This window comes from Astatotilapia calliptera, chromosome 7, assembly GCF_900246225.1.
Source record: "Astatotilapia calliptera chromosome 7, fAstCal1.2, whole genome shotgun sequence".
NCBI lineage: Eukaryota > Metazoa > Chordata > Actinopteri > Cichliformes > Cichlidae > Astatotilapia > Astatotilapia calliptera.
Window position 1 is genome coordinate 66,768,830 of NC_039308.1, and position 25,678 is coordinate 66,794,507.

The 25,678-nt window shown below is 42.0% G+C and overlaps 4 protein-coding genes across 6 annotated transcripts in view; 1 reads left to right on the forward strand and 3 right to left on the reverse strand.

Moving 5' to 3' along the window:
• Positions 1–7,373: 7,373 nt before the first annotated feature.
• On the forward strand, positions 7,374–12,378 carry tigara (TP53 induced glycolysis regulatory phosphatase a). Of its 2 annotated transcripts, none has more exons than XM_026176735.1 (6): positions 7,374–7,644; positions 8,422–8,459; positions 8,576–8,697; positions 8,995–9,045; positions 9,148–9,258; positions 11,505–12,378. In XM_026176735.1, the coding sequence occupies exons 1-6, from the start codon at positions 7,574–7,576 to the stop codon at positions 11,898–11,900; spliced, it is 789 nt and encodes a 262-aa protein (XP_026032520.1). In that variant the 5' UTR covers positions 7,374–7,573; the 3' UTR covers positions 11,901–12,378. The 2 variants fall into 2 exon arrangements, with proteins under 2 accessions (XP_026032520.1, XP_026032519.1); XM_026176734.1 differs by having other exon boundaries at positions 7,383–7,644; positions 8,995–9,072.
• An 88-nt stretch (positions 12,379–12,466) lies between these two features.
• On the reverse strand, positions 12,467–16,096 carry LOC113027156 (fibroblast growth factor 23-like). The gene is made up of 3 exons (XM_026176736.1): positions 14,746–16,096; positions 14,331–14,434; positions 12,467–14,244 (listed from the first exon to the last, which is right to left on the reverse strand). Exons 1-3 carry the CDS (start codon positions 14,957–14,959, stop codon positions 13,825–13,827), a joined length of 738 nt encoding a protein of 245 aa, XP_026032521.1. The 5' UTR covers positions 14,960–16,096; the 3' UTR covers positions 12,467–13,824.
• A 59-nt stretch (positions 16,097–16,155) lies between these two features.
• On the reverse strand, positions 16,156–23,469 carry LOC113027158 (fibroblast growth factor 6). Of its 2 annotated transcripts, none has more exons than XM_026176738.1 (3): positions 22,794–23,469; positions 22,119–22,222; positions 16,156–19,779 (listed from the first exon to the last, which is right to left on the reverse strand). In XM_026176738.1, the coding sequence occupies exons 1-3, from the start codon at positions 23,137–23,139 to the stop codon at positions 19,603–19,605; spliced, it is 627 nt and encodes a 208-aa protein (XP_026032523.1). In that variant the 5' UTR covers positions 23,140–23,469; the 3' UTR covers positions 16,156–19,602. The 2 variants fall into 2 exon arrangements, with proteins under 2 accessions (XP_026032523.1, XP_026032522.1); XM_026176737.1 differs by having other exon boundaries at positions 22,115–22,222.
• Positions 23,470–24,488: 1,019 nt separating this feature from the next.
• The window catches only part of LOC113027154 (solute carrier family 45 member 3), a 48,397-nt gene continuing 47,207 nt past the window's right edge, over positions 24,489–25,678 (reverse strand). The window contains exon 7 of the transcript XR_003272993.1: positions 24,489–25,677. The gene's annotated coding sequence lies outside the window, so the exon portion shown is untranslated. The remainder of the gene's footprint in view (position 25,678) is intronic.

Consider the following 25,678-nt stretch of genomic DNA (forward strand, 5'->3'; position numbering starts at 1 on the left):
TCCTGCAATATGTTGTTGCATATGTTCTATTTTGAGACCACCTTTGTCAATTTGTGTTTGATAATATTTTACGGGGCGACCAGACCCACAAAGGGTTTTTCTAAGACTTAGAGATACTGTATTCCAAAGTGAAGAGAGGACAGAGGAGGACTGAAGACATCGACAAAAAAAAAAAGTGTCAATATTTTATTGTATTTTTTGCGCTGCTAAAAGCTATGAATTTGTTTCATTTATACAAAAAAATAACATTACTTAGTTGTGATGTGTCACTTGAGTGTGCTGCTATTTTATAAACATTTGTATTATAATATAATTATTTTACTGCTTAAGAGATACATTCAGAAACCGAAGTAGATGGTGATAGAAGAACATGAAACGAGTATTCGACTGGAAATGTTCATTGTACAGTTTGACCGTTTGCTTAGATAGCATGTCTCGTTTTCCCCTTTATCTATTTTTGCTCTCCTTCTTCAGTCACATTCTGCCCATCAGTGGTATTTCCGATACCTCAAGATTACTGGATTTTAAAAAAACGCAAAATTCATCAGCTATACCTCTGCAGTTAGGGAGCCTGAAACGGAGGGGAAAGAAAAGAACGACGTGTTCTGTTGCTGTTTTAGTTGGAAAACGACTCGCTCGGTGAGATGGGGAAACCGGAAATATGCAAGGCTTCCACTTGGACTCTTTTGGAGGGGGAGCGCCGTGACGTTGCAACAGCTTCTTTGAGGATTTTGTACCGCAGATAGTTCGAGCATGTTCACTACTGTCCGTGTTGGTGCTACATCTGACTGTGTGCAAGCGAGGGGCAAAAACAGCATTCCTATGATGGCCAAAGTACAGTTCTTGCTTTATATAACCACAATCACTATGAATGTCATTAAATATCGATTCTGTATGTGAGAAACGTGTGTTTTGGTCTAAAGATATTGTGTGTGCACCACTGGAACTCCCGCAGAATAATGGCTCGAGCTGGCCTGTGGCATCCAGTCATACATTTTCTGGAAGTTTCAATGGTGCAGATTTCCCTTCAAATCGCCCGCTCCCCCTCCTCTATAACTCATATCATGTACCTCAAATGTCTGTTGCACAACCTCTGTTCAATAAACGTCTGCTTTAAAGGGTGTGACACCACATCAGCTCACTATTTCCCAGGCCTGTGTTCCTTTTCAGCTGTGTGTCTGTCTCCTGATCAGGACATTAGTTTGTCAGTCAGCAGCGACTTTAACTGCATCAGTGATGATGATGATGATGATGAACCTGGGACAATATGCACTCATCCCACCAGAATTTCAAGCAGTTTCTGCAAATGTGTATGAACTAGAGATGGCACGATACCACTTTTTTATGTCCGATACCGATACCGATATCATAAATTTGGATATCTGCCGATACCGATATGAATCCGATATAGTGTTTTTTAATCAACAAAACTGTTTTTTAAATATCTTGCTGCATTTTGTATAAGTTCATACTCAAGTTTAAAACAACAACTACACTAAAGCTATTCTGTTATACCTGTATACAAAAAAAATATTTCATAGTTCAGCAATACTAATCAATCTAATAAACCTACACCATCCTCACTATTCTGGTATTTTAAAGAGTACTTAGCGTAAATATTAAGCAACCTAACTAATAGGGTTCCAACTCCCAGCAACAACAAAAATAAATAAATAAAAAATAGGGAACCACCCCTCACGCTCCACCTCATGATGCTTAATCGACGTAATCAACCTTAATTTGATGCAGTGTGAAAAAAAAAAATGCACAGAAATCAATTATTTTTCAAGAAATATTAAATAGATTCAACATCTTTCTTCAACAAAATTGCAGACTGCACAGATGGTACCTTCCCAAAGGAAAATGTACTATAGCTTACTAGGGTATATATATTAGACTTAATAGTTACTATATACAATAATGGACTTCTATTCATTTTACATCAGATTAAAACTTTGGGTGTCAGATAATTATTTATTAAAAGCTCGACATTTTAAATGAGAATAAGAAAGAAAAGTATGTCTTTGTGCCCCCTTTTCCCTGTTAATGCCCTATCGGCCCCCCTGGCTAAACTTTGCTAGATCCGCCCCTGCACAGTTACCAGCGTCAGCTGTAGAAAAAGATCCTGGTGTAGAAAGAAATATTAAATACATTCTAACAACAGCTGATCAAGCTAAAACGTGCTGCTGTTGTTCAGCCGCTGGTTTCCTCTTTCTGGTGCAAAGTGGGCCAAAAGCAAACAACAGAGACGGACTCGCGACAGAAAAGCCGATCAGCTGATCGTTAAGCAGTTTCATGATTGAAGTAGCAGCAAGAAGACGCAGTCGCTTGTTAAGCTTAACGCAGGAATGCTTTACAAACATTCAGAGATGGACTTACACACTTGCTTTACTTCTCTCGGGATAACTTTGTCGGAGATGAAATGCCGGGTTGCTAGCGAAGCTCCACATGCTATCCAGACCACCACAGGTCCCGCATGCCACAGCTGCTCTATCACGTGATGCATACTGCTCCGACGTGCTAACGTTCTGAGGTGAGTTAAGGCGTGTTGCAAGTTTTGTGAGGTGCTTTCGTGATATTTAATGGATCGGATTACATTTTTTATTTTTCTCCGATATCCGATCCAGTAATTTAGGTCAGTATCGGACCGATACCGATACGTAATATCGGATCGGTCCATCTCTAGTATGAACCTGTTGATCCAGTCATGCATGCATAGTCACAAAACCAAAACGGGTTCTGGTCCTACTCCTCCTTTGGATCTGCTGCAGATTAAAAGAACCACAGCTCATGTGTTGGATGCAGTACCGTGTACGGTGTCTCCGCAGTGGAGCGTCTGAATCCTGTAGGGCTGCAAAATGTGAGGTGTCGTGCATCTCATGGATGCTTGAACTTGGATGCAGTGTCCCTTCAGGGAGAGATGGCAGAGGCGGGGCCTTGGAACCAGTACCAGCGTCTGCTAATAAAGAGGCAGGTAAAAGGAAATACAATTTACATAACTGGTGATTTTAAAAAAACAAAAATAATGCATTGAAAGCCGTGCAAGACTAAAGTGCAATATAAGACTGGGATACAGTGTAGCCAGCAGTAAAGAGTAAAGTAACATGAAGACCTACAAATGTGATGCGTTGTGAGCCGTGTGTGTCCTGCTCAGCCAGCAGCTGCTGTTGGAGAATGTCGGAGTAATTAGGGAAAAGGGGAGGGGAATCTATATGAATGTCAGGAGTTTCCCAGAAGAGGCGCACAGTAACAAGATCATAGTAATCACTTCTCTGGTCAGTGGGCTTACTATAAAGGCACGTGTGGCGATATGCTTTTCCACATGTTTTATATTTATATGTTCTAAGAGTCGGTGCAGTCCACATAAGTCTCAAACTCAAGCCAGTATCTTTACTACTTATCCTCCAAGATTTCTAAAAGTCTTATTTTTAATTATTACCATAACTATACAGTTCCCCTTTTAGATATTCAGAGAAAGCAGCTCTTTGTTTAGAACAGTCATTGGACTTTTTGCACTTAGTTCTCATGTAGTGTGTCACAAATCACCTTGCTGCCAAGTGAAGTTCTGCTGAGCAGCTACAGTGCTCAGCAAATGTATTAGACAACCTTTCATTAAAGCAAGAAAATGTGTATTTTAGAAATCTGTTAAAAACTTGTTCAAAATCTAAATATTATATTGTTATTTATCAGGCAAATAACAATCTGACATCCAATCACAACAACAGTCGCCTCACAGTGCTTTATATTGTACAGTAGACCCTACAATAATACATACAGAGAAAACCCAACAATCATATGACCCTCTATGAGCAAGCACTTTGCTTTGGCGACAGTGGGAAGGAAAAACTCCCTTTTAACAGGAAGAAACCTCCAGCAGAACCAGGCTCAGGGAGGGGCGGGGCCATCTGCTGCGATTGGTTGGGGAGAGAGACGGAAGACAGGATAAAGACATGCTGTGGAAGAGAGACAGAGGTTAATAACAGATATGATTCAATGCAGAGAGGTCTGTTAACACATAGTGAGTGAAGAAGAAACACCCAGTGCATCATGGGAATCCCCGGCAGCCTACGTCTATTGCAGCATAACTAAGGAAGGATTCAGGGTCACCTGGTCCAGCCCTAACTATATGCTTTAGCAAAAAGGAAAGTTTGATTACTTAACAGAAACTTAAAGAACAGTTTTGGTGTTTATCAATATTGTTAATTTAGGGCAGCTGTGGCATAAACCTTACACACTGTGGTGTTTTTCACACACAAATGTGTCAATGTCAGGGTCACAGGTTTGTTGACGGCAATACAGCGATAGTGTAAAAAAACTGACACAATAAGTGAAGTCCTTACATCGACACATTACCGTTTTTTAAAAAATCTGTCAACTCACGCTTAAAACAGAAATGTAAAAGAAACTGACACGCAGCTTTACAAAGGTCAATATTTACATATTTGTAACATTTGTAATCAGGAGCATGTTACGTGAAAATTGTAAATGCATATATGCAAGAAATTTTATTACAATAAATTCCTTCCAGTTGTTTTTAACATCTACGCCAAAAAAAATCACGTTCCCAGTTGGTCTTTATTTTAAATGTAGGCATAACATTATTAGTATAAAATAATTATAGGATTTTCGATATACATTGTCCTACTATAATACAATTTTCCTTTTTTTTTTATAAAATTAAGTTATCAAAAAACATTTTGGACATTGTTAGCATCATATAACTGCATACGTGGGATTTAAGTTCACTCTGTCTTCCTAAAATTATGACAACAGGCATAATGGCTGGTAATATGCAAGGTCAATATTTATGCTAAAAACATGTTTTTCTCAAACAGAAACTCTGACCATCCTTTGCCTTGGATAATATCCTTAGTCCAATCCAGGGCCGTGCAGAGATGTTTAAAGGGGCAGGTGCTCAAAGTTAAAAAGGGGCACCTAGAACCAGGCTGAAGAGCAACAACACGTTCATGAAGAATCTAATATGGAAACGCATCAAACTATATCACTGTCATCAGGTGGGGTCAATGCAAAGCAAATGTATGTTTTTGTCATGGTCCCCGTGTCTGCCCGGCTGACCCAGGTTGGCTATGTTTCTTGTTTTCCTTTCCCTCTGGCTGTGTGTCGCCTGGGCGGAGCTCATTGCGGGCTCCCGCCCCTGGCCCTCGCACCCGTGGCTCATCACTTCACCAGCGTCCACTACTTAAGGCAGTAGCTGGAAACATCTCATTGCTGGACTACTGAGTAACCTTGGATTCTCTTTCCCTTGGAGGCCTGGGCGAGCTGAGTTGCTGGTGTGTTGTGTTTTTGGAACTGTGTGAAGAGCCCCTGTTTCCGGACCTCCCCTGTGCCCCTCTGGATTCCCCCCTCGCTCTCACCTGTATATAGTTGCACCTGGTGTTGTGTGTTAATAAAAGGAACTGCATTTAGCTTCCCTTGTCTGCACATGAGTCCATCCCGCCTTGTGACAGTTTTACTGATGGATACAATGTTGCTGTTGAGGAGTTGCTGCTGCTGGAGGGCAGGGCCGTGTTGATCTGAGAAGGTAGACATTAAAGAGTCCACAGGAGAGATGGTAGCCGATTAAACAAGTTATGAGATAATAATAAAATGTAAAGAATGGTGACAGCACTTGGAACCATAAGACAACAAAACTGTGAGACGTAAACTCGCTCTGCCTGCGACTCACTCTTTGCCTCTCTTCCATCTCCTCGTCTCATCTGTCACTCTCCACTTCCTGTCCATCTGAGAACGAGGCACAAACTGCTACTGAATTAATCTATTATTGAGTTATCCACACTTAAAAACTCCTCCACCTAATCCATAATAAAGTAATGATAGAAAAATGTTAGAGAACGAAAACATTGTGTTTATTATTGTTTTTATACTTGAATGCAATGCAACAACTGGTGCAGGTGTCATTGTGACCTGTGCTCTTTGTAATCCAGCTGCTGACGGATCCGCTGCCTCACACAGCGCCTTCTGTCACTGTTTCCTCCTCGTGTCCTACAGAGCCTGTCTGGACAATATTATATCATGAGTAATAATTCAAAGAAATCTATACACATAAAACACGCACATACAGTGACATTTTATACCTTCTCAATGATTCTGTACATACTATGGCCACAAGTTTGAATCATAGTGCTGATCCAGAATCCTTCCCTTATTGTTTATTCCTAGTGCTACAATAATAAAGTAACGAGTATAAAACAATTAAGTAATAAATATAAAATAATGTATTTATGGCGATTCAGTTTGTTTGACTATCCACTCTGTGCAGGCAGAAAGTTTATTAAATGAGATACAATGTTGCTGCTGTAAAATCAGCATTTTATCATATTTGAAATATAAATGTAATATAATCTGTTTCTTAATGCATTTTCTTTAAAAACACGTGTGTGTGTGTGTGTGTGTGTTTTTAATCATAATTATAATAATCCATAATTATGTGGATATGCATATTAGATTATTCACAATCTAATAATTTATCATTTATATTATTTATATTTAGTGAAATATAAGCCTTCCTGAAAGGTTTGAGGTCGCTCAAACGGCAAAAAATGCGCGTGCTCTTTCGAGCTCATTCCCGGCTCGTAACCAGCGCGCTCTGCCGTCAAGTGCGAGGATTGGTTAATGATAGTCATGTGACTGATGCAAACTGTGATTAATTGTTAAATATTATTGTTGAGGGGCACAGACAGGAAAAAGGGCACCTGGGGCACCCATCAGGAAAGGGGCACGTGCTCAAGCCCCTTCCGCCCCCCACCCTCTGCACGTGCCTGGTCCGGTCCATGATGATTTTTTGCAAATGTACCGCTCCTCCTGTCACTGACAGTTGCATTAGGTGCTTTTACACTAATATGCGATCTTCCTTACTGATGATGTTACGCATTAAAGATTTACAGCTCCTACTCCGACTGTTTGAAGTCAGCACATTTTGAGTTAAACAAGTTTGCAGCTTTTCAGAAGCTTGAGGCTTTGACACAAACTCAAAGTCACCAATTTGTTTACAATTCAGCCTTTTTTTTCTGTTGACACAGAAAAGTGCAGAATCTGACAACTTCCACGTGTACATGAAAATATGACCGATTTGCATGTGGCCCCAGAAATAACTGATATCCTACAAACAGATAAACATCCTGTTTGTTTGTTTCTTATTATTTACTATTATGTAATTTTAGCTTTACTTTAGGTACTTGAAATATATTTCGATTAAACAACTTTTGTACTATAAGCTACCTGTGTAGTAGTATAATGCAAGTATAATGCATCATATGTGCACGTCTAAATCTTTTGTAACCTGGACTCTCTTTAAGAAAAACTCCCAATCTCAGTAGCTGCTCAATTAATCTCCCCTGGATGTCGTAGTCAGTGACTGATCACAGGTGTGTCGACACCTTTCCAGAGTTCATCTTCATAATAAGATCTGTACCCTACAAGCGTGCAGTGGATGGTGTCGGGCTAAATATATCTGTGGGGGTGATGCGCTTCTGTGGGCAGCTGTAATTTCCCCCTGACGCCATAAACCAGTGTTCCCATGTTCCGTCACCGTGTGAGACTCGTGCAATGAGTAATGCGTCTTTACCCGGTCTCTGCCTTCCGCAGCATGAAAACGCTAACATTTGGGCTGACCCTTGTTCGACAGTAAGTTCATCCGACGATAATATATGAAGTTCAGCACCACAGGGTTCCGAGGAGCGCGACTTGTACTTTGACAGACTTCAGTCTGTCGTGTTTGGAGGGGTTTTAAAACGTGTAGCAGTGACGGACTGTTTATTTCTATCGTGGTCTTAACCGGAGTTCACGGAGAGCGGCTTCTAAGCTGAAACGAGGAATATATGATAAGAATATATGATAAGACTGTGACTCTCCCAGCGGGTTTGTACCGTTTGTTTAGTCTGTGCGACGTTTCACGATGGCCACCAGGGGGCAGAATAAACGCGGAACAATAAAGGTTCATTCATGTACAAAAACAAAAAACGGATTTTTGTGGGTCAAAGGTAAAACCACTTACACACACCACATATTGTCCGAAGATACCATGAAAATAAAATCAAAATTAGCAGTGCAGACTCCAAATGTTTGTTGTCTTTGTAATTTATTTGCAGTTTGCGTGTCACTGGGGTTCAATCTGTAACTGAGAACTTGTGAATTTCTTTTTATCCTGACATTTGTTGATTTATGCATTTATTTTGGCCATTTTGATTAAGTGATTCAAAATAACTGAATCATCAAAAAGACGTGTTAGTAGCCAGTCGCCATTAAAAGTATAAGTACAGCTTTGGGCATACAGAACGTCATGGCTGTGAGCAACACGTAATAAAAGATTTGCATTCATGTGGTAACAGATGTGAAATCAAACGAGTGCCTGTTGAGCACCAAACTCTGTCAGTGTTATCTCCTGTCATTTATTTCCTACAGTGGGGAAACTCAGTACAACAAAGATGGTCTGCTGCAAGGTAAAGAATGATTCTAAATATTTGTTTCATTAGAATAAAATTACTTGTTTTGGGTAAAAAAAAAAATAGAATAAGGGAGCTGCTTTATTCTAATTTCCCCTTTTCCTTCCACCCAGGCCAGGCTATAGACGCACCTTTGTCTGAGGCTGGGCTGCAGCAGGCAGAAGCTGCAGGGCGATACCTCGCCCATGTCAAGTTCACCAACGTGTTTGTTAGCAACATGCTGCGGGCAAAACAGGTAAACTATGAACCTTATACAACAGCAGTGTAAAAAAAAGCGTCTGGCCTTTCAAAAGATCCAGTTTGATTGATTGATTTTATCTTGTGAGTCTGTGGATTTGTTTCTGTGTGTCATAAAAGTTCACAGGTGTGGAGATGAGATCTAAATGAAGGCTCAGTTAGAAGATAAATGCAGTCGGACCTTTGAACACTGAGCACTTATGTAATTCTGACTGAGTACTTGTGGCAGACTTATAAAAGCCACCCTCCTCCTCTCTGTAATCAGATTACATTTTGTTTTTGTTTTTCCATCCAGACCACCGAAACAATAATGAAGCACAACAGCAGCTGTTCCGCTCTAGAAATGGTGTGTGACCCTCTGCTTATAGAAAAGGCGAGTGACCTCAAAACTTACGAGAAAACTTATTGATCAGATGTTTACGTGCCAATGAATAAGTTGATCTTTCAGAGCTTTGGGATAGCTGAAGGGAGGCGGTTACAGGACGTCAAAGACATGGCCGAGGCGGCTGGTCAGACGTTTCCAGGCTTCACACCTCCGGGAGGAGAGACGCAGGAGCAGGTGAGGCTGAGGTTGTCTTATTGTAAAAGGAGAGAGTCTTGGTGAAATTCTGGATCACTGGTAATGAAAATAATATAAAAAATAAATAATATTCAGGCCTTTTGCCAAGACTGAATTATTTACTTTCTTTTTATTCTTGGGAAACAACAAAATGCTAAAAACAAAAAGATGAAAAACACTCACAGTTCTATTGTTTTTCCACTCTTCATCTCAAAAACAGATGTGGCACTGGTGATAAACACGGGCCATAAAAGTCACCCTATTGATGTCAGGTCCTTGCATCCCTGCTGATTATCTGGTTTTCTGTTATTTATGTGACATTAATAACATCTGTAATCTTTTGAACCCGACCCCTGAACCATAGAGCGGCTCAACATACCCAGGGTATCTTTCTTTTATCTGGATACACGCTATCATCGGCAGTAAGGATAAGCGGTCACATAAAGCTGGCTGTCAACTCGTTTAGTTACCGAGGGTTTCCCACCCGCATTCACATGAAAGATGTGGTGTTGGCAGCATCTGACCAATCACAGCTATGCATAAGAATACCAGCAGTTGATCAGCTGATTTTACAAAGAGAATTATATAATAGCAAAAACATGAAGAAGTTAAACACAGCATAGCAGCGTGAGTGGAAGAGCACTTTAGTATTAATAGTGCTGAGTTAGTCATCAAAACATGGGAAAATATGATGGATTATAATCAACTGTTTGATTAAATAAATGTTTCATCCTTTCAGCTGCAGCCTTGGTTTGAAACGCACATTTGATATAAGGACAGCAAGTGGGATACAAATAGATGGGATCATGTGTTCATGCTTTAGTTGTAAAACTGTTTGCAGCCAACAGGAAAAAATAAGCTCTATCTAAGAATGTATATTTCGTACTGCTCAACAGGGAAATGCAAAGATATTAGATGCTGCTGAAAAACTTTAGACCCTCACAGTGATGCAAATAGAGAATCGATTGGTCAGCTGGTCAACCGGACCTGCTTTGGAGCAGGTTAGCATAGGTTAGCGTGGACATACAGAAAACCCAGGGTTAGCCCTGACGTTGCCCATATAATATGAAATCTTGCTTCTTAGCACAGGCCTCTGGTTTTATTTATTTATTTACTTCATGTTTGTGTGTTAATGTGGTTCCTGGTAACACATCGTGTATAAAGATCAGTCACAAAGGTGCATTTGAGTACTTGGTTCCAGCACGATATAGCCATAAAGTTTTACAGTTGTTTAGTTAAGATTAAAATGAAGTCTCGAGTTCGAAGTACTCACAGGTCACGAACTACAACATTTTGATTCCATCGCAGAATTGTCTGTAGATTATTTCTTTCCTGAGTTTCCTCGTATCTCTGTTTGCTCTCTTCTTCATCTTCAATCCATCCTCTAACGCTCATCCAGTTCAGGGCTGGAGCCTATTCTCTGGACAGGTCACCGGTCTGAGCAAAGACAGAGAGAGACACAGAACTGAGGCTGCAGTGCTAACCAGCTCACCGCCGTGCTGCCCAGTTCCTTTATATATTCCTTCAAATATGTTTCTGATGCAAAAGATCCCACTTAAGCTTTTTTTTCTAAAGTGGGATCTTTTGCACATATTACACTAAAATTAAATCTTTCCGCACACTCTGGATTGATACCAGGTATCTTGGTGTAATGTACACATACTTCCACTAGGTGGCAGGAAGCATTCACCTCCTAGCTCTATAAAGTTATGATTAGCATATCATTGTCTTCTTTGCATGACTGAATGTCTGAACTGAGTGTGTGTGTGTGTGTGTGTGTGTGTGTGTGTGTGTGTGTGTGTGTGTGTGTGTGTGTGTGTGTGTGTGTGTGTGTGTGATAGGACAGGATGTGAGGAGGAGGAGGGGTTGTTGGAGGGAAGGATGTTCTATTTCCAAGATACCTCGTCAGACTTCGTCCATTATGTTCTAGCTTGGACATGAACTCTGGTCAAATCCAGGACGTGACCAGCACATCGTGATGGTGACGCTGATCTTCAAATATAGATTTGACACAAGCACAGAGCACTCAAATCCTCTGCAAAAGGCCTGCTCCCTCCCTTTTTTAAACAAGTTGCAGGTTGTTGCATCAGAAAGATGTGCAGTTTTTATACCAAAGGACGTGACTATGAAAAAAACGACCTTTAACCTTTATCCCTCAGCGCCGTAGGAAGCCTGGGTCTCATTCTACAGTATGTACAACAATAGAAGCAGGAGAACTTTTCATAACAGATTTTTGCTCTGCTCAGGTGAAGATGCGGTTCAAAGAGTTTCTGGAGAAAATGCTTCAGCAAATTGGGGCCGAACACTTCAGCGAGAGAGGGCAGGACGACTCGTCGTTACCTGCTCCGTCACAGACGACTCCTACTGAGGGGAAGGCCGACGATGGGGTCAAGGATATCCCCGTCCATGCTTTGGTGGTCACCCATGGGGCTTACATGTGCGTGGTGGTGCGCTACTTTGTGGAGGAATTGCACTGCCACTTACCTCTGGGTTCTGATCAAGCACACGTGTTCTCTCTGAGTCCGAACACGGGCCTTTGTCGGTTTATAATAACCGTGAGGAAACAAGACGACGAGTTCATATTATCAGGGATCCGCTGTGTTTTTATCCACAGAGGGGACCACGTGAAACGCAGATCGTGACCTGTTACGTCCTTTTCTTAGGGTTCGTTTAAACAGCAATTAAAGCCTCGGATCGTTTGTGTTGCAGGAAATTTCGTCATCGCGTTGTTATTGTCTGGCTGTTCGTTGCTACATACGTGGGCGACTCTGTGGTTTAGCGAGGCCTCGTTTCTGAATTTCTCCTGTAGGGGTCCAGAAATCTGCACAAGAACTCGGAGTAGTGTTTACTCTTTGGAATTCAGTTCCTTTCCCATTGTTGTGAATTAACACTTGAGTCAACAAGGACGGACGAATGTTACGAGCCCATTAAACTGTGGAACGCGTGAACGGACTCTGTGTGGCTGTTTTTCAGTCCACACATTTATTTAGAGTAAAAGCTGCTGTTTCTTAGCTAAAGGAGTCTGTGGCGTGTGCGACTACTGAAATGCTTTACTGATGTAAAAATGTACGTTTGCACCTGTGATGGTTCTTTCCTGATAAAGTCGTTTCAATAAACTCAGCTGGTTGTTATTTACTCATCTTTTCATGTTGCGTACCTTTAATTTTCATTCCTGTAAGTGGGCTTCATTATTTAGGTCATTTTAGTTGTTTTTGTTCGGTTTTGCTGCCTTCATGAGAACTGTGTGACACTTATTGTCAGTAAGATTTTAAAAGAGTCTTTTAATCTTAAATCACTCAAATGCTTTCAGCTAACTGGGACTTCCACGTTTGCAGATCCCGTTTATTTTCGTTTGACAGGCATGTTAGAGGAGGAGGACGTAATCTGACAATAATGCACATGAGAAATGTCTCAGCCGTGCGTTTGAAAATGACTCATCTTCTGCTTAAAACAAGAAGCAAAAGATGTTCCAGATACTTACAATTTATTTTATTAACATCAGAAATGATACACCAACCAATATATATAAATAATAAAACAGTAGGCGAGCAAGGACGTCATTAAAACAGCTCAATAAATAAATACGTTTGTATTGCTGTGACTGTTGGTGTCCAGCACCTGATACATTTTTGACATTTTTATGGAAGCTGCATACAGGAGATATTTTTTCCCAGTCACAACAGCATCATTCGTCTTTTTGTTGTTCTTGTTGCTGTTTTTCAGCAACACTTCAAGAGTTGTTGGATGATTTAAACAATTATTTGAACAAATATTGACATATCTGACCCAGAGGTTCAAATTCTCCTCACCAAAGAGGTTAAAGGACAGCAGCAAACTGGACCAAACTTATGTCGAGTGTTCCCAGACCATTATCTTCAAACAGGAGACCTGCACGAGCCCCTGTGATGTAACTTGGTTTATGAGTACATACAAAAGGGTTAGCTCCATAAAAACTCCAGGAAGGTCAGTATCTCCCCACCCAGCAAAGCATGACTTTACAAGTGCAAAGGCACCGTTTGAGTTCATTAGAAACGTGATCTTCCTTTTTTGGGACGGTGCAAACTCCTCAGACGACCAGCAGATTCAAAGCCGCTCACTGTTACTGTCAGGCAGCACTGACATGCTGCCCACCCTGTGAGAAGCTCACACACCATGCATCAGACACCGAGACATAACCTGCTTACGTGTAGATATATGCATATATAAATAGCATAGATGTGTTTTAATATTTTGAAAAAGACAATCCACTAATTCTAGTTGTGGACCTGAAGCAGACACTGTTTTACTGTCCAACCATTTCACATCCCAACAAACAAAAACAGACACCTGCATGTGCATCACTGAAGCGACGGCTGGTATCTGTGTCCAATAAACTTTTGCTTTGGAACCGACTTCAGCCTCGACGACTGTGCAGAGTTTAGATGTCAGTTCGGCCTCTAATCAACACGTCTTTTCAGACCTTTTCAACCAGGTCTAGAAATAAGGGACTAAGGTTTCTATGGCTCTTAATGGTCAGCCAGATTTATCCCGGGAAATATCTTCTATGGATGAGTGATGCTGCGCGACTTAGGCTTGGTCTGCAATGTTAGTCTTCACAGGGCTTCCAGGCGCGTTGGGCTGTAAGACAGACAGGGGGTCGTCGCAGGAGGCGATGGTCTCTTTAGACACAGCACCTGTCTGAGCCTGTTCAGGCCGAACGTGATCTGCATCTCTGAGATCTTTTCCAGAACGTGAGGGATTTGCTTCTGTTCGTAAAGGATCAGAGGGGTTCACCTCTTCGCTCCTTCTCTGTCTTTTAACCGAGGGATTCAAGAGCCTCTTCAGCGGGGCTAAGTAGTGTTCAGGCGGCTCGCCATGTGCCACTCGCAGATGACCTCCTTGTAGTCTGAGCAGCCTTCTCCCGCTTGTAGAGTAAAACACATGATGGTGGCTTACTAAATCTAACCAAATGTCCTGGAAGAGACAGTCTTCTCTGTCCCTTTGCCTCTGTTTGGTAGAAAGAAAATGTTTATGGTCTGTTTTTGGCACTTTGTGACTTCATTCAAACTAAGAACATCTAAAACAATACTCACAGATATGTACAGCTTTCCCTTAAAGTCCATGCAGATGAAATGCTTTCTTCTCAAATCAAATATTGACACAAAGTTGCTGGAAGCTGTTCTCACAGGCAAAGTGACTGAAAAAAAAGCACATTTTCTATTAACAAATGTAACAAGAAAAATTATTTGATTAACAATATTCTGCTTTTAAATTTGAAAATATATTTTGAAGTTTATAAATGTACAGAATTAATCTCAAACTTTCTTTTTTGTTTTGTTTGGTTCAGTTTTTCTCTGATTTTCCTGAACTTCCTTTCAGATCCAAAGCTGATATTTACCCTCTTCAAAATCAAGTAAGCAAAGTCGGTCATACTTAACATTTTCCTTTATTATTGCAGAGGATTGTCTGTATAAGCGGTTCCAGTTGTGTGTTTATATGCAGACTTACCCAGAAAGCCGCTGTAAATGCTGTGTCTCATTGGTCCATTCAGCACAGAGTAGAAGCGTCCCATACCGGCAGATGGATCTGCATTTGTTGCCGCGTTCAATCGACCCTGCTGATGTTGAGCTAGTTGTTCTGAATCCTGGAGCCTTGGCCTACAATCCACTGGTACAGACACATGTCCAGCAATCAGGATGACTAAGAAGGAAGCCAGTTGCATGATCGATGGCAATTAAAGGCCTTCTAAAAGCACGAATGTTCAGGATGGTATGTGGTCCGCTACTGGAGGAGGAGAAAGTCCAACGGGTCTATTTAAACAGAGGGTCAATAAACTGGCTAACTCATTTACCAAAATGACTCCAAGCTTGGCTGCAGCAGTTAAGGGTTGCCTAGATGCAATTGAAGTAAGCTGTATGGAAACACGATGCATCACACATGCATAAAAAACAGTTTTCTCCCCTACGTGGAAGTAAAATTTCTCATGTGTTCAAGTTTAACTAACAAAATCTAGCACAGAGCTTAAAGTCTAGAGATAAGAAAGTGCAGAAGAAGAAATGACTGACGGTCATTCTTTGACATTAATGACGGGTTTTCACAATTTTTGCTCATATTTCTTGTTACTTGACCTCACGTGTTGTTAGAAATGTAACATTTATGAAAGCGTTATATAAAGATCAATTAGATTCGTCTAAAATTGGTCGTTTCTTAATGACTGGCCCTCTGTTGCGTCACAGTATCAGGCTAAATGATTTATCCTGTGCTTATTATTAAACTGCACACACTTCCGCTGCTCTCGTTATCTTTTACAAGAGTTCCCGCCCTGTAATTATTCCTGGAAAGCCTGGCCTCATTCTTATTCATGTCTATTTAAAATGGAAAAAAAACTTTCAAACTCAAACATCAAAGGAAGATTACATTTGAATACTAATGTAATGTTTATTGAAAATTGTGCAGATGATCTGCGATTATATGGCATATATTTATAGCAGAAGCTATATAAACTAGCAGTATGTCACATATTCATGAGGAAAATGAAGATTCATGTTACTGTATGGCCTTTAATGAAATCACACACTATTCAAACTGATGCTAGTGTTTGTTTTTGCTTATATTGTAATTGGAGAAAAATGATATTTTTTCAGATTAAAATTTAAATGAGATCAACATAAAGGGCTGCTGTATTCTTGACCCATTTTCTTTGCAACTACGCTTCCACACCTGCAAAAAACCAAAAACATACATAGTGTGCCTTCCTCTTCACCAGGAGGGGGCGCTACATACTGACTCATGAAAAAGACTTTGGCTGCAGGTTCAACATTTGCGCTGGTACTCGGATTTTCTCTGGTCTTTGCCGTCATTCCTGTCATGCGCGTGTGAAGTAACTTAGACACAATAAAATAAAAGATTCGCAACAGATTTTACAAAAACGTATTTTATTATCGTCTCAGGAATACAGTTGACTGCTGTGCACAGCACATACGTACAAAAATAAAAGGAAAACCATTTGCAATATATTATTTTACTTACTCATCATCATATTTTTCAGAAACAAATGATTGGAGAAGTCTGTTGTTTCAAACTAATTTACAATCATTTCAATAATCGGAACTAAGGCAGAAGGTGAGGTATATGTTAAAAAAGAGGGGGTGGACTCGGAGGAAGTACTCTCCTTTCAGTGCAGGAATAGAAAAGTGAGAGGGAAACACAAAGGCTGCCGGTGGCACACCGGGAGTCTGATCCCAGAGCCGCCCGCAGGCCTCCGGTTCCCTACGAACCGACACGTTTTGAAACCAGCTGAACAGATATATAATGAGCGCAATGGCAAAACCCAGACCTGGATCCGGATCCTTAATCAAAGGGGTAAGACAAACCTAGTCCGTTCAGAACACTACATGCATAATGAGGACTTGAGGAAGTAAAGGTTGAGGACCTTTTCTCCGTTACTGCGGTATCATACAACCTTTTATGCCTCTGAACAGCAACATGCAAAAGTCGTACAATTGCGACAGTAAATGTTTCCTTAGTCTTAGAAAGTAAAAACCAAGCTTAGTTGGTGTGTGCACAATATCGATTTCAACAGAAAGCATCATGTTGGAGGAACTGCTGTGGCGTTCCTGTTCCTGCAGTGCTGACAGTGTCTCTCAGGGCCGTACAGAAACTACTCGTCATCAAAACCACGTGCTTTTATTCTTTCGCGTCAGCTAACTGCTTCTGCGCTCCATTAAAAACGCACCTTTTATATATTTTGGATAAATTAGCAAAAATAGCTCTCTGACCTTTTCCTCATGTGGTCAGCCAAGAGAAAAAGCTACATGTGATCATTGCTTCGATGGCTGATCGCTCATAATGACAAATAAGATGCTCAAGGCAAAATCCCCCACAGACACTTATAAGTGGTGTATTCAGATACACACATGACATCCTGGGCATTTCAAGTTGCTCTCTTGGATCACAGTATTCAGAAATAAGCATCCCCTCTCCTGGAAGCGTTTGATTCTTTTTCACGAGGCCTTTTGCTACATAGCTGTTGTACAGTCAGCGCTTTTCTGCTGCACGCATCCCTCAACTCACTGGCTTTGCTTCCAGTCGCTCTCATCTTTGTCCTCTCCGTTACTACCGTGCGTCAGTTTGCACGGCTGGACAATGCCTCGTCATTCCCGACTTAAGGTAAATTGATCATCGCTACAGTCGTTCTGGCTGAAACAGAACAGGACAGGAGTGTGCTCAGTCGGACACATGCATACGTGCTTACGCACACATTCGTCTCTGCTACTAGACAGAAGCTGGAGCTTAAAGGGCGCATAAACCATTGCTCACAGACATTCTGTCAGTGTTTAAAAGGGCATGAGGTAAAATATGATAACATATCTACAAGTGCCTCGCTACTTCCTTTTAATCATATTTCACCGAGCTGGCCTTATACTCGTAGCATAATGAAGGTCAAAGCCAGCTTGATAGCACCTCCTTCCAGCATTTAAAATACTTGAGAAGTTGCGAAAATCATTAGTACTTTCATTGCACATTACAAGAGAACTGTCGTTGTTTTCATCAGGAAAATGGCCTAACAGGTTTTAAACTTTAGAAAGCAAAAATGACGTGGCTGAAACGCAGCTACACGAATAACACAGAGGGCAAATCGCCCACGCCTCTGACCTTTGCGCAAAAATGGCTCAGATGCACAGGATTCTCAGGTCCCTGCGATGACCGTCCAGTCTAAGATTAACTAACAGGAGACCCACGAGTCTGCCACGCAGGTATTTCACCCGATATTATCCACATGTTCGTCAACTTAAACACTCAGTGATTCCTCTGTCCATCTTAGCTATCGTTTGCTTTGTTTGCTTCTTGTGCCCTCTCGTTTCTACTATGGAAAATTACAGTATTAGAAAGAGGAGCATGAGAGGTTGTTAAATTCAAGTATGATATGCTGTATATGCAAAGCCTGAATGAACATCACTAACGTAACCCTTTGGTTCAGCTCATATTCGGCGCTCTCCTGTGAGACTCAGTGACCAATCTGAAGAATGCATAAAAACTCTGTCATAAACGATCCGCTTTATCTAAATATCAAAAACGGAGACACCGTAAGGATCGTTTGCAAATCCCAGGATCTTGAACTGAGAGTAAATGTCGCTTTTCACTCGATTTATTTCGAGTTAAAGCAGCAGACCGTGCCTGCTCTGTAATTTTACTCAGCATGCTGCTTTAACCAACTTCATCGTCACATAAACTTTGCAGTGTAGAGTAAGAGGCCTGATGCAACAGACGGCACCGACTTGAACCGGGGGAAATGTACAGTAGGCAGAGATGGAGGGTATTTTGCGTCATAGTGTTAGGTCTATGATATTCTGTCCCTCCGCCATGTAAAGGAAGAAAACAGGCAAATCCGCATACATGATGAAAGCCAATGCATAAACATTCACATTTTCAGTTTGGACTGATGATCCGGCTACAAAAACTGTTCAAACGAACCCCGGGATTGTCAAAGCTCCCTTGGAGGTGATGGCGACTCCAAATCCAGCTTTCCTTTTTAACAAGAGGCTCCACTGGGTCCTGTGCAGCGTAGAGTCTCGCTTACTAAATTGATCTAATTATGGAAAGAAAATAAAGTGAAAAAACTTCTGGCCCTCTAGGAATTGGGCTAAAGCCCCCCCAGTGGTGTCTGAGGGAGTGATGACTTGCGTATCATTCCTATTTCTGACTTGAGCACCACATTTCTCGCATGCAAGGGTAAGGGGGGGCCGCAAGAAGGAATTCAAGGCACCGCCACCTCATGACAAAGCAAGAAGAAAACAACCGTTATTTTTTCAAGTGCTCTAGTTGCCCTGACCGTGACAGAGACACGCAAATGCAACGGGTGGGAAATGTCTATAGTCCTTGATAGATGACGACGACAACAACAAAAACAAACAAAAAAAACCTTAGAAGTAAACAGGCATTCTTCTGTGTAAAAATTTCATGCACACATTTTCTACATCCTTGGGACACGGTGCTTTGAGGTAATAACAAATCCATTTGAAAAAGATGAGCTGTCATCCACCGACAGGACAAAAACTCAACCAATTCCAGCAAGCACCCATAAAACCAGAGGGGACAAACGACGCCTCTCCGTGCCCTTCATATCATAAAAGGATGAAAATCACAAAAGCAGCAAAGAATGGCATTTTTGATCATTTCTAATACAAAGTAAACTACCCAAATATACATATAAAGTTTGAATAAATACTATCAGATATAACTGTGTTTCTTTATTTTATAGTCCATTTTTGTCTTTTTTGTGTTTGTATGTAGTATACGGTATTTATGTTACCTGGGAGATAATCCACATGTGCAAATACGTTTGTTATTGCCACTTTTTGCTCGTCATATTCGGGGTAGGAAGTGCGTTACAGTCATGGCAGTTGTGGCCTTGTTGCCCCTCTTCACGCGGCCATGCTTGCTGAGTGCGATGTAGGATCCTCTGTAAACCAGAGACTCGTAGGCGTTGTAATTGTTCGCGAGCAAGCTCTCCTTGAACTTGCATTCGTCGTGGAAGACTGTCTGGAGGCGACAAAGAGACAGGACATGCTTTACAACGAGCTGCTCGACACAAATGCAAACAGAGACACAAGTTTGAAGCTTAAATAAGACTGTGAGCAATGAACAGTAATAAAAACAGTGAAATCTCACTGTTGTGGGTTTTAAAGAATCATTTTTTCAGTTGTTTGTGTTACTTCGCTGCAATGCTGTGCACTCAAAAAATGATTTTTGGATTTACTTTAAACAGTTATGTCAAATCCAATTCAATTTTATTTATACAGCTCCAAATCACAACAACAGTCGCCTCAAGGCGCTTTATACTGTAAGGTAGGCCCTACAACAATGAACAATGACCCCCTATGAGCAGCACTTTGGCGACAGTGGGAAGGAAAAACTCCCTTTTAACAGGAAGAAACCTCCGGCACAACCAGGCTCAGGGAGGGGCTGCTTCCACCTGACTGTGTTTAGTAACTATAAAGAATTAAACGTGTTTTACTCCAAAATGCTGTCCTGACTAAATGAAAAGCCACTGCAGCTCTGTGGAACCACCCAGCGGAGCTTTTTTAATGTCAGCCGGTAACTTGAAAGCTCAATAAGTCATTGAAGGTTTCAGGTTTTTATTATTACCCATACTAGGCCTTGCTCCTACTTTCTGCTATCAATCTGATCTAACTCCAAATCTTGCAAGTATTGCTTTCTGAGATGCAATATTTCAGACCTAAAACCTCCAGCAAATATTCTCAAATAAATAAAATAAGAACAATTTTGGAGACAAAACTGCTCGTCTTTGAATATCTGACACTGTGAAATATCTGACCCTTCTCTGCTGTGCTGAGCTGGCTATGCATGACTTGCACAGTGTGCAACAGTCACACTCGCCATCAGAGACCATGTGGCCTAATTCAGTCTCTTATCAGATCATCACCATGCTCTCAAGCTAACGCTTCATCACTCATGACCAGATAAGTGATTCACATTCTGTCTGTCAAATATGTTTTCCACAATCACATTCATGTGTCAGCAGGGCTCCACTAAACATAATGTTCCTTCCCGCACCACTCGGAGCTAATAACTGTCATCAATGTGCTTAAAAGCAAACCGATCACGTCAGCTCAAACAAGCACGTGTTTCCTGTCTGATAAGGTCATTAAAAGGATGGCATGTGGGAGAATCTGATAACAGCATCGACCAAGAGTCGTTTCTATGCCCCACTTTTGTTTATAAATAAACACAGAGCAGATGAGGAGTTCAGTGACGAACTAAATAAAAGGAATGTAAACTGTGCTCTAGCTACCATCACATTGGGAATGTGAGGTCATTGGGCAATAATAAGATGCACAAGCTTGAAACTCTGATTAAGACCCAGAGTACTCCAGTTATCCAAGTCAAGCAATGGAGGAGATGATGGAGTTGCAAAACACTAAAAGGAAGAATTATAAAGCATCTGATGAGGTCCTCAGGCAATAAAATGCTCAACCTCAGAGAATCAGAGGATATAAAATATATCAAATACAAGACTTGAGCTGACAGCTATCAATAAAAACCCTGATGAAACTCAGAGGTTTCCATGTGTCACCTTGCTTGCCATGTTGAAAGAAAACCTGCTCTACCTCAAGGCATCTTCAGCGCCTTTAAAACACTGAGTCATTTTGTTTTATTGGATCCTGAATCCATATTTTCAAAAGACCACAAAGGCTGTTGAGGAGAACAAGCAAACAAAGTCATGAGTAATAACTGCCAGGAAACTCTTAAGAACAGATTGTCTTTTGTAGAATTAAATGTTTAACAAGAGAAATAAAGTGAACATGTTTGAAGGGCAGGATTATGGAGGCCTGTGGAAGGTGCTGCCCATGTGCCTCTCAACATGTGTGTGCTGCGCCATTTGCCATTAAAATCGATTTTCAACTGTGCTGACAGGTTTCTTGTCACCAGGGGGGTTTCCCTCCTCCTCTTGCTCTCTTTCTCTCTGACCACACACACACACACACACACACACACACACACACACACACACACACACACACACACACACACACACACACACACACACACACACACACACACGGTACAGCCCTGTGATCTAAATCCCTCATCTGTTAACCTCATCATTATTTACCCATCGGCCAACAGGCCTCGCACACTTGCTTTAAATATAGCTTTAGAAATTCCTGATGAAACTGAAATATAGGTTTCGCAGGCCGTAGCGTGCAGCTCCCCTGCAGCCACATAAGGCAAGAGTCTCTTTCCAATTTATGACAGGCAAACAGAAAAAAGGCGGATCGAGCTCCAAGTGCGTCCTGATTTCAGGATCCAATTAACCAACAGTGCTGAACAATAAACGAAATACTGTGCATACCTACCGTTCCGTATAACCTCCCACGGCTGTTCATTGCGACAAACAGCTCACTCTTCACTCCATATAGGCTCACCACTCCTCTCTCCACCGTCGAGATCTCTATTAGACCTGATACATGACAAAGATGCGTTACGTTAGAGTGAGCAGTGAGGTACATACCAAAGGAGCATCCTGGCTAAGTGCGTGCGTTTTGCCACTGTAGCATTGTGCTTTCTCTGCGTCTATGGGTGTAACCTTGCAGGTTGCTGCGCAGCATGCCGAGCCTTTGTTCTGCATCTTTCACCCCATCTTCCATTTGCATCCAGGCGCATTAATTTAGCGCATTGTGGTTATCGCAATAATAGCTGTCCTAATTGCACGGCGTGCACGGCTATTGGTCTCCCGGACCGCCCTCAGAGGGCTGCGTAAAAATAAGTTGTGTCTAAAAGCGTCCATACATTCGTGACATGGTTGAGCTGGAGGAGGAGGGGGAGGAAGAGGGGTTTTCAGTACTGATGGATACGTGCTTTAACAGATTTGTCTTTGCCGTGGAAGAAATTCAGTTCTCTCCCCGACTCGGATGAGACGCGATCATGCAAATGAATAGAGGGGATAGACTAGCCTGCTCATCGCAGATCCATGCTTATTGACCGTCTCTCTTTTATGTCTATTGCATTACATTGGTGGAGATATAACTCACTGTACTGGTTTTCATTATGTACACCGTTTATCCTGCCGTCGGGGAGGATCTGAAGGTGAAACCCGATGCCCACGTTGCAGTAGAGCCTCCGCACTCTTTTGATGCCCAGCAGATAGTCACTCTCCCAATTCAGCTCCGGTTTCTCTCCGGAGATCCCGAGCACAGAGCGCGAGAAGAGGGTCTCCCATCGTTTCTCCAGTAAAGTTGCATTTGTCCTGCTGCTCGGTAAAGGGTACGCTGACACGATCCCCAGCAGAAAGCCCAGGAGAACCACTGCGGTCAGCGTCCAGTGCGGCGTGCCGGCCTCGCAGGACATACTGACGAGGAGCCTTTGCGCAACGGCCATCCGGTTTACCTTCGGGCCACGTGGTCAAAATTAATGACCCTAAAAATACCGCTCTTCTTGTTTTGCTTCCTTCGGCATGCTGACTGAGGGTTATTTTTGGAGCACAGATCAGTGCTCTGGGCATGAAACGCAAGCCCCGGTGCAGACGAGGAGAGGAGACGGGAGAGTGCGCGGCAGAGCTGGAGGTGATGGTGATGGTGATGTTGGTGGTGGTGGTGGTGATTACCATGTTTTGCAGCTCCCCCGCGCCCCTCTCTCTCACACACACACTCACTCTCTCTCTCTCCCTTTTCTGACAGCCTCTCTCTCTCGGTAAGAGTTCAGAATATTGCGCTCACCAAAAACCCTTCAACCTCGCCAAGACTATCGCATCCCTAGATGACATCATGCTGACTTCACCCGCAGGGTTATTGCAAAGGCAGAAAAAACAGCAGGTCTGTGGAGATGTGAGGGGGATAGCTGCTGTTTCTGCCTAACTGGAAGAGAAGAAAGCTTATTGGCGTTCCGCGGTATGGGACGCGACGGGCACTCGGGCTGCTCCCAAATTGGGTCGGTGGTCATATGTCTACCCGATCGCTTCCTTATTTAGAAGGAAGGTGTAAAAACAGGCCCACTTGTCACCGGAGAGCAATGACAGGGCTCTTGTGCTGGTCGCTCTTCTTTCCTGCCACGTTTAAGACTTTTCCCCAGCAAATCTAGGCTTTTTTAAGCCTAAACTGAAATGTCAGCTGGGCCAGAGAGCCAGCGGGGAGCTCGCACCAATCAACGGCAAAGATCAAGGTTCAAGCCTTCAGTGCAGGCTAGCATCCGCCCCCCTGACCTTGAACAAGACACTGAGCGCCTCTGAACTCAACAGCACGACCGGGTAACGGAGGCCCAACGTGTCATTTTAATCATGTCAGGTTTTTCCACGTATACCCTAAGCCGTGCATTTCTCACGGCGCATTCGTGAGAACTACGAGGAGCACTGGAGAGGCCCGTCACGAAACGGCGCACATTGTCGGCGTGCCATTCCGTGTAACATGAAAGCCTGTCGTCTTTTCCATGTAATGGATAATGCCACCAACAGTATGTCCATGCGTCAGTGAGCCCAACGCAGCTGCGCACCAACAGCTCTCTCGCACACATCAGTTCCCCAAGATTTCCAAAGGATGGCACCATTTCCAAGTTCATTTGTAGCGCTCATGTCTTTAAGCTTCGGCTTTGGCAGAATTGTGGACGCTGTAAACGGCTCATTTAAATAAATGATCCAGAACTTGTTTCAGATTTAATTAAAGAAACGCTTCTGACCTCTGTCATGTAATGTTTGATTTTTAAACACTGTCGCATGAAGGACCAAAGACACCACCTCATTGAAAACGCAGATCTTTTATTTTGTATAAAATCTATTTGGTAACTGCACATTTATACACAGCCTGACAGGTGTACAGTGAAAATGATATAAACTCTGAAATAAGTAGCTGAAGTCATGTGATAAAACAGAAAATCAAAAACAACTTCTGGCCTTAAATCACTAAGTCACTTTGTTTTAATACAAGGAGAACATCTCCACTCATCCAGTTACAGACAACTGCAGTTAACGGAAACTGTTTATTGACCACTGATGAGACGTATGACCCTGACGAATCACTGCTGACAAAGGACACGATTTCTTAAATGAACCATGAAAACAGAAAAAGAAACTCAAACCATGTCGCTTGTGTAAAGGGCTTAACAGACCTCAGCAACGAGCTCTGCAGTGTCCCCAAAGCCAACAGAGGGGGTGAAATGGGTAATATTAAAATAAATTACAGCTTTATGAATGCTTCTATAACACATCTATACAAATAATTTATTTTCACAGAAAGAGCCTTCACCCCTGCACCTGTGACAGATGCCGAAAAAAAAAGTCCAATAGTTTTAATACATGCTATATTGTAATAGAAGCATAATAAATAAATACATATGTACAAAACATGTTTGGAAAATGTACAGGCACTTGTAAAACAACCTTTCAGTTAATGCTAGACATGGAGGATAAGTCGATTGCTTGGCAGTAATGTCAACATGACAAATTCTCTGGTCTTCCATGCAGGAAATAGGATCCTTCTGTTGTACCAACCGAACAGTTTGTGTAGGATCAGAAAAGAAGGACTCAACACAAATTCTCAGCAAGAACTGACACAAACATGGATTCTTCATCATTTGGCCAAGATGATGCTCCGTGATGTAAAGCATTATTCAGGCTACTCTTTCCTCTTGCTGTCGGTGCAGCAAGAGAAGAAACAAAAAACTGCATTTGAGTCATACCAACTATTACTCTCACACTTACTCATGACTTCTTGCAATCTGTCCTCCATGTTATGCATACATACAAACACGCACGGCCTCCATCGCCCTTGCTTGCATGATTTTCAGTAACCAAATGTTGACATGCACTGCATAACTTTTTGGGAGATGTTTTCCAGAACGGTTGCTATGACGTGGGCATCCATAAGACATCACTCTGCGTGTTTACCGTTCACGTCTGGGATTATATAACAAGCCCATCTGGATGTCC